This window comes from Acanthopagrus latus, chromosome 4 (assembly GCF_904848185.1).
Source record: "Acanthopagrus latus isolate v.2019 chromosome 4, fAcaLat1.1, whole genome shotgun sequence".
In the NCBI taxonomy this organism is placed as follows: Eukaryota; Metazoa; Chordata; class Actinopteri; order Spariformes; family Sparidae; genus Acanthopagrus; species Acanthopagrus latus.
Genome location: NC_051042.1, coordinates 30,318,189 through 30,326,681, shown reverse-complemented (window position 1 = coordinate 30,326,681; position 8,493 = coordinate 30,318,189). Strand labels below are relative to the sequence as shown.

The 8,493-nt window shown below is 43.3% G+C and overlaps 1 protein-coding gene across 2 annotated transcripts; it reads left to right on the top strand.

Annotated features, from left to right (window-relative positions):
* Positions 1–345: 345 nt before the first annotated feature.
* On the top strand, positions 346–6,246 carry irx6a (iroquois homeobox 6a). 2 transcript variants are annotated; one of them, XM_037095759.1, is made up of 7 exons: positions 346–1,152; positions 2,267–2,545; positions 3,365–3,474; positions 3,742–4,034; positions 4,173–4,826; positions 5,054–5,165; positions 5,574–6,246. In XM_037095759.1, the coding sequence occupies exons 1-6, from the start codon at positions 1,087–1,089 to the stop codon at positions 5,158–5,160; spliced, it is 1,509 nt and encodes a 502-aa protein (XP_036951654.1). In that variant the 5' UTR covers positions 346–1,086; the 3' UTR covers positions 5,161–5,165; positions 5,574–6,246. The 2 variants fall into 2 exon arrangements, with proteins under 2 accessions (XP_036951654.1, XP_036951655.1); XM_037095760.1 differs by lacking the exon at positions 346–1,152 and adding an exon at positions 1,782–2,212 and having other exon boundaries at positions 2,317–2,545.
* Positions 6,247–8,493: the final 2,247 nt, after the last annotated feature.

Here is an 8,493-nt window from a genome sequence, read left to right as displayed (position 1 = left end):
CGCGTAATGGTCACGTAGGTCTCCAGGCGCGCATCAATCACTGGTCTATTGACCTGCCAAAAACCCCTCTAACCGCTCCTGCTGGGACTGCCCCTCTCTCTAATAGAGAAAGATAGAAACATCATCGTCATTAACTCCGGGATGGACCTCTGGCCAGTGTGCCAGAGGCGAACAGAGGTCGAGATTAAAAAAAAAAAAAAAAAAAGAAGAAGAAGAAAGAAAGAAAGAAAAAAAAGCTTACACGTCTTTATCAAAGCAGATTTAATTGTGATGGATTGTAACTAAAATAAACATTTTTTAAAAACATAAATCACTTCATTGCAAACGCGTCTGATTCCTATTTAACAGAGTGAAAAGAAAAAGTAATCTCTTCTGTCGAAAGTGTGATAAACTCACCAGACAGCCTCCCCAAAAAAAACATCTTCTATTTCTGTTTTTTTCTCCTCCTCCTCCAATAATCTATTTAACTTCACAGAGGGTTTTTTTTTCCATGTGCTGCCGTGCTACAAACTAATAATGATGAAACAATAAAGAAAAAAAAACAAAAACAATTTCCCGACACTTTATCGCAGCAAATCGGTGAAAAAGATTCTATTACAAAAGCGGGACACGACTGTTGTACAGTGCACCTTAAGAAAGCCCTGCGTTGGACGTGATTGGCAAAGACATTATTCTATCCTTGGTACCCTGCCGTTCCGGGATTACAGTGACGTCACGCTGATACCCTTGCATGGATGAATGCTAAAGAACTATAGAGCCACAAATAATAGCACAAGCAGAGTCCATATCTTGCAAGTCTTACGTTATCCTTTAAGCCTCCTTCAGCTAACACAACAACATTTTTTTTGTTGTTGTTGTTGTTTTTTTTTTTGCACTTAATGACGCTTAATTTCATTTCTTATCGGGTCCTTGGGGGGGATTATTCATTCATATAAAACAATCTGCAGCTGGTGCCAGCCTAAAGTCTCCCTCCTATGAGTGAAGTCATCTATTATTGAGCGAAAGGCCGTGCGTTGGAAATGTGTGTAAGACGGTGGATTTGAAGTAGAATTGGTTGCAATCGATCAAGGGTGAAGAATATTGCTGATGGTAACAAAAGAAGCAGCTATGTCTTTCTCGCAATTTGGATACCCTTACAATGCAACTTCCCAGGTAAGAGCCTCTGCTTTTTATTTCTCTTAAGTTCTTGTGTACACGCGCACACACACGCACACACATAGCCTTGACTTTTTAATAATTTTTTGGGTGCATATTTTTTCTTATTTCGGAAAAGTCCGAGCACTTTTTTCTCTGCAGGAAACCTTCATGTGTGACTGCTCTGACAGTATTGACAGCTTTTTTTTTTCTTTTCGGCGTGCTGCTTTTGTTGTTGAACCAAATATCGATAGACACGCAGCCGTGTCCAATTACACTGAATTATGAATGAACTCACGTGTTTTTCTGATGACAATAGAGATGAATGTCACCTATTGCTGGCTGCGAGGTGTAATTGGGCTGCAGCGCATGCTGCACACATTGGCAAAAAAACTTTCTGTTTAAATCCCTGGGACGTGTTGGAGACAAATGTCATCACGCTGACAGCTTTTAACGCCAGACTGAAGTGTTTTATTTGCATTTTGAGGCGCGATTGTCGCGCCTAATGACAAGTTCGAGGAAGTTCAAGTCGATCAGGGGACAAAAGTTACTCTCATGGAAAAGTTATCCCCCAACTTTTATCTCCATTATATTTGTGATCCTTCAGTAGATTATATACACATTGTAATATTTTACACCTGCAGCACTGCTTTACATTGACATTAATTTCTATTTTTCTCATGCCGTGTGCAAATTAAAATTTTTCAAACCGTTATAAACTGGAGCAGGACACTTTTACGCACGGATTGCGCACATCTACCCACTAAAAAAAAACATACAAACAATAACATTTTACTGTGGTGTTAAATTCTAATTTTATTCAGACACGGTTAAAGAACAGCACTTATTAACACTTATTCACAATAGTAGCTTCTTTCTCTTATTCCCGGAATTCTCTGAAAGAGTGACTTACCTTGATCATAGGCAGGTCACAAGTTAAGCTAACGACACCTGCGTGGTGATAAATGAAAACAAAACGAAACCAGCTCACATTTTAAAGACTCAACACCAGACTGAGCAACTTCACTCAGGTATATTTTTTTTGTAGTGCATCACCCATGAGTTATCACACACCCAGGTAAGAGCTGAAACAGCCAAATGACCATTTTTATCCACGATTCTCTTCATGCAGTTTTTCGTGTCGGCAAACCCCAGTACGACTTGCTGCGATTCGATTTCCAGGTCGGTCTCTGACGGGACAGGCGGCTCCCAGACCGCCGCTGCCGCCGCCGCCGCTGCCTCCTTCTGCTGCCCGTCCTACGAGAACCGGCTCCTGGCGAGCAGCCGGACGGAGCTGAACGCAGCGCTGGGGATGTACAGCTCTCCCTACGCTGCAGCGGCCGCCGCCAGCCAGAACTACGCCAACTACTTCCCCTACAGCACGGACCCATCCGCTATCTACTCCACTCTGGTGGGCTCACTTCTGCCTCTTCTTGATGCGCTAAAGGGGGTGGCGGTGGTGGGAGGAGGGGGGCTCGTGCTGATCGATCAGCCGGGTTTTGTTCATCAATTTATCTCACACTGCAAACATATCCGTCCCGACAAGCCGTTTAATCCAGCATCCGGTCTCATCTGCTTCCCCATGGAAGCAAGTCAAAAATCCTGTCACTTGCAGGAGATGAGAGGAGGAAGCAGTGAAGAAGTGATGCAGAGGAAATGTAATTCTTATATTTCTTATTAAGTAATCCTCCTCATTCTGCCTTGTTTCAGAAATACTGGCACTTGTTTGTGGCTGAATTAGCATTTGGAGAGTGTATATATAAATATAAAAAGTTATATCATATTTCTCCACTGTCACAATTGCTTAGTTTGCGTAAGATATAAGTGGATAAAGGGTTAGGGTTAAATGACTTGTTAAATGTGATATTTTGCAGTGCAGTTGAAACTTTTCCTCCTGTCATTTTTCTTATTATAAAGTAATGTCTTTGGAAATATTCTTCATCGTACCTGAAAACAGCAAAAAAGTTAACGCCCCCCCCAAAAAAAACCCATCATGCAATCCTAAAAATATATAAATTCTAAGATTATATATAACATGTGCTTTAAACTTGTTAAAATACATTTTAAAAAGACATAAAATTATATAAATATGAATTATTTCTTAGCTAAAATGACTGTTGCTCATAGTGATTGACTGCACTGTATGAGATTGTTTTACAAATATAAAAATATTTAAAAAATAATAATGAATGTTTCACACTTATAACAACCTTTTTTTTGCCTTTTACAGAACCCACAGTACGACATTAAGGACAGCACGGGCACTTTACACTCTGGCATCACTCAGACGGCTGCATACTACCCTTACGACCACTCACTCGGACAGTATCAATATGACAGGTGGGTTTTTTACTTCACTTTTGTCGTCTTTATGTAATGTGAGAGTTAGCAGAGCTGCCAAGACGTATTCTACCACTGATCATTAAAAGCAGCCGTTCATTGGAGCAATATGCCGCATTCAGATCAGAGGTCAGAGTGTAACTCCAGTATATATTTCAAACAGCACTGAAGTGAGTGTATAGGATGTCTGAGTGAGTGGAGTGTAATATTATTCACTAACTGCTCTAATGGCGACTGTCTGTGTCTGTGTGTGTGTTCCCTCTCCAGATACGGGACGGTCGACTTTAATGGCACGGCCAGAAGAAAGAACGCGACCCGCGAAACCACCAGCACCCTGAAAACATGGCTGTACGAGCACCGCAAGAACCCCTACCCCACCAAGGGGGAGAAGATCATGCTGGCCATCATCACCAAAATGACCCTCACCCAAGTGTCCACCTGGTTCGCCAACGCCCGGAGGAGGCTAAAGAAGGAGAACAAGATGACCTGGTCGCCAAAGAACAAGGCCAACGATGACAGGAAGGACGACCTCAAGAGCGACCAAGACTGTGTCACCAAAGGTAAACATTTGTCTGCTTTTTGTTGAGCCAAATTGTTCCTTGCATTAAACTGAGGGAAAAAGGTAAACAAAAAGGTAACAGAGAAGGTAAAACACTTTCTAGAGGATGATATCTAAATATCCCCTGCCATCCATGCAGATTCTAGTGATTGCAAGGAGGAGAAGGACCTGCACCTCAGCGATCTGGAGGACATGGACGAGGACGACTGTGACAAGCTGGACAGTGACTGTGAAAAGGTGGCTGCAGACGAGCAGGACCTGCAGAGGGCCATGGCAGTGTCCGGGGCCCCTCACAAGAGAGACTGCAGCTCGGAGCTGCACCTGAGCTTGACTAACAGCTTCCACGCGTTCCCCTGCGCCATCAAAAGCGTCACCACCCTCCCTCCTCTCCCATCAGACTTCCTGGATCCTGTGGTGTCCAAGGCGACCTCATCGGCCGGCCTCACGGGGACGGTGTCCCTGTCACACTTTGAAACGTCGGATAAACCTCGGATTTGGTCTCTGGCTCGTACGGCTGCCTCGGGGGTCATACTGAGCCCTCAGCAGCATGTCTCGGAGCTGAGGACAGGCACCTCGAGCGGGGATTGCCAGCTCCAGAGCAGCAGGCTTACTGCTGGACAGTGTGGGGGCATGAGAGGCCTCCATGAAGCTGGTACTGAGAGCTCCTTCCCCGAGGGCTCATCCTTGCACTCTAAAGTCTACGGCACTGGCAGCTACAGCCACAAGGACCTGCAACTGCACTGTTCATCCTATGCTGCAATCCAGGACACGTGTCAGTACTCCACCATTGAAGGTACGTCCTCTTATACCTGCAACGTTTAACATAACACAAGGGATAAAATGAGTCTTAAATCTCAGACACTTCCGTTACATTAAGGCACACCAACATCGGATATACGAAAGATTTTTTTTTTTTGAGGTTACGACGAGACACTTTCTGCCAACTTGCATCTGAGGCGGCTTTTTTTTCTCAGATATGCTTTTTTTTTTTCCCCTTCTTCCCTTTATTTGGGTGTGCAGGGTTCTCTGGTGGCAAGGCAGAGACACAGCCATCTGACCTCAGTGAAGCCTGTGGGACGGCGCAGGATGACAAGGTCACCGCGTTCAGGCCGGTGATGAAGAGGTGAAGCAGGTGAGAGTCTGCAGTGAACTGGAAGAAAACTGACGGAGTCACGACGCGCGCACACACACACACACACACACACACACAGACACACAGACACACACACATACACAGAACAGCATCACGAACCACTGACACTGGAGACACATTTGGACACTTTTTTGTTAAATGTACATTGCTGAGTTTCTTTTTTTTATAATTCAATCTAAATATAATGAAAGTTACAGGCTAATATTCTGCATCTTGTCAAATGTAGTTTGTGATAACCATCAAAGAAACTGAGACAAAACATGAACATTTCTCTTGCAACCATGATGACCTGTTTTTAGATGAAACACCCTGTTACAGTTTTTTCCTCATTCTGAGAGCTTTATCTTTAATTCCTCCTCTCTTTGCTCTCTCTTTCTCTCCCTTTAGATTGCTGGAATCTGCACCACAATAAACAATGGGACATTTATTATGCACTAAAGGACTCACTGGCCCTCGGAGATGACACATGAGGAAGCTACCTGGCTCTGCAGCAGTGAGAGGTGTCAAACTGTGGACGTGGCTAATCATTTTGCACAACTTTGTTTTGATGGTGGTAAAGACTTTATGCAAAAAAAGAAAAAAAAAATTCTAGATGCAAAGAAAAAGGAGAAACGGGGCGGCCGAAATTCGTGTGTGGCAATCGTGTAGTGTAGCGAACCTACTTATTTATTTCTCTGCGTAATTTATGATTTTGTTACTCTGTCGTCTGTCTGTTGATTATTTAACGTGTCCATTGGTTGAATTCGTGTCCTCCCTCTGAGTATGTTGTTACATGTTTTTTGCTGTGGCTTCGTGTCATTTATTTTCTATTTATTTATTTATTTATTTTTTGCCTGATGTAAAAGAGAAAAAAAAATTTCAAAGTTGACCATAAATGGATTGGATCTTCCCCTCTCCACCCCAACCCAGCCCCCACCTTCTCCTCCTCCTCCTCCTCCTCCATCTATCCATCCATCCATCCATGTTTTACGCGTGGAACCCCTTGAAGAGTTTTGTCATTGTATTTGAAAAAAAGTGAGCTTCTTCTGTGTTTTTTGCCATTCATGACAGTTTTTTCTAAGAATACAATTTTTTTCCAAGAGCCATCGCCTCTCTCTCTTTCTCTCTCTCTTGTGGTGTCGTGCTTATTTACGGGAGCCGATCGGCCCAATTAAAACATTTGCCGGTTGCGCGTCTGATCAAAGTTGATCGTCTTGACTTGACGCACGGAGCCGCGGCGCTTATAGAGGGTCATAATTCAGAGTAGTGGAGGGGTGGGGGGGACGTGAGTGAAATCCACAAGTCGCGGAAGAAAGGGGGACATCATCTCCTCATTGTCAGCATCTAATCAGGAGTGGCATCAAACACTTTGTTACTGTTCAGGCCGAGCAGCGAGGCAGGGACGTGGGGGTGATGAATGCTGCTTTTGTCCCCTGTGTAGCGAGCCGCTGCACTAACTTAACATTGTGTTAATTAAAAGGTCATTTGTTGGATCAAACCCGGCAGAGGAAAAATTCACATGGTCCATCAAAGTCCCTTTGATTTGGCTTGTTTTTTAGCCTATAGTCCATCTCGTTATGGGACAGCTCAGCTCTCCCCCCTGCAGACACGCTGTAATAAGATGATCACTGTAGTCTCTGATTCCTGCCGACGCTCCCAGCAAACTTTTTCTGATCCTCACATTTCAAACTTTTGAAATAATCAAACGACCAAAGTTTTTATTTTTTTTATTTTTTTTTTTAAAAAAAGGATGCTGTGTAAACTAATTTCGGCGGAGATATCGACTCTGACGCGCCGCCCTGCAATCTACACATCCATCCTGACAACTGTGTGGAAGTTACTTCACTCTAAACGACGTAAAACACAGATGACTTTTCGAACAACTTGCCAAACTAAAACAAAGCGGGTGCAAGACAGCTTTTGTATATAATACAGATCATTTAAATTGTTTGAAAATATATATTATCAAATCAGTGTTTCCTTGTCTGACTTAATCTCCTGAAAACCACTGGTTTATTTTTTAAATCAACAGGCAGAGATTTGGATTTGGTGACCACGGAAACAATACCTGCAAATAGTCCACAACCTCACAAAAAACGTCATTTGAGGTCGTATTTGCGGGATTATGCTTGTAATAAAAAGTCTTCCCCCCAGCATTAGGGCAATTCACAGGCGCTCTGGTCAATCCTATGCGTCCTTGGCCAATGGCGGAGCTATGCGTAATGCAGGGAGCCTTGTTGGTAAATCCAGTGGAAATCTGCATGATGAGGATGAGGAAGGTCAGGAATAATAACTTAGGCCTATTGGGATTTTTCCCCCCCCTACAGTTCAATTTTTCCCCTGTGTGTTAATCTGAGACCTAATAAATGATCCAGAAGAAAAAAAAAAAAAATTGTTTTGCTATTTTGAGAATATTCAAAAAGTCTGATTCACTGGTGAAGCTTCTCCTGCAGAGGAGTAAGTGAAGCATGGCATCATCAACAGTTGTGATATGTGACATGATTTATTTTCAACTGAAGGTCGCCTGTAGGAGATTTAATCCAAGGAGCTGCTTTTCTTTACTAAAAAATAATATGATGAATACAGTTTTTCAGCTCAGTGTGTGGAAGGGAAAGGCACCTGATGTGAGATGAAGTTTCCAAGTGCAGATCAGTCAGTGGGGCTGATACTGTAACAGTCATCTTCTTAATGACAAGCTGCTAACAGGGAGCCCCTCTCCTCCACCACCTCCACCTCCACCACTTCCTCCTCCTCCCCGGCAGCAATCAGTCATGACGCCCGCTGCGTTGCTCTTTACATTAAAATGTAGGCGAGCTGTGCATCAAATATTTACAGCCAAATTTAATTAAATCGGAGGCTGTAAAAAGGGAAGCAGCCCTATGCTATTGAAGGTAATGATGCATGCGCAATGGGATTACCACCATGGAGATGTACCTGGGGGAAAGCATAGATAATGGCCGTGATGGGCTCATATACTGTTAGCTGCGTGTTCCCCAAGCAGCTAACAGGTCAATTAGTCCATCCTATACACAGTGTGCTCGAAATGTGGCTGAAGCAGCTGCAGTCGGGAGACACATCTGTAAACCGAGGCTCGTCTGGATGTCGTGGATCAGAAACTGCATTAATAAGATATAGGGAGAAAAACATCATTTGAATACATGAAATATAATAACCTAAATGGACAGAAAGGGGGAAAAAAAATGCATGTTTAGCATCATTTTGGTGTTATTAGTGGTGGTGGACACAAGGGGAGGGGGTCGAACACAAGACATTTTTGTTTGTCTGACATCTCTAATCTGAGGCGAGACATGAAATCTGTGGCAAACTA

Coding starts and splice junctions, on each gene's coding strand:
- irx6a (XM_037095759.1), top strand. CDS start 1,087: ATGGTAACAAAAGAAGCAGCTATGTCTTTCTCGCAATTTGGATACCCT. Junction 2,546..3,364: donor CCGCTATCTACTCCACTCTG/GTGGGCTCACTT, acceptor TGCCTTTTACAG/AACCCACAGTACGACATTAA. Junction 4,827..5,053: donor TCAGTACTCCACCATTGAAG/GTACGTCCTCTT, acceptor TTGGGTGTGCAG/GGTTCTCTGGTGGCAAGGCA.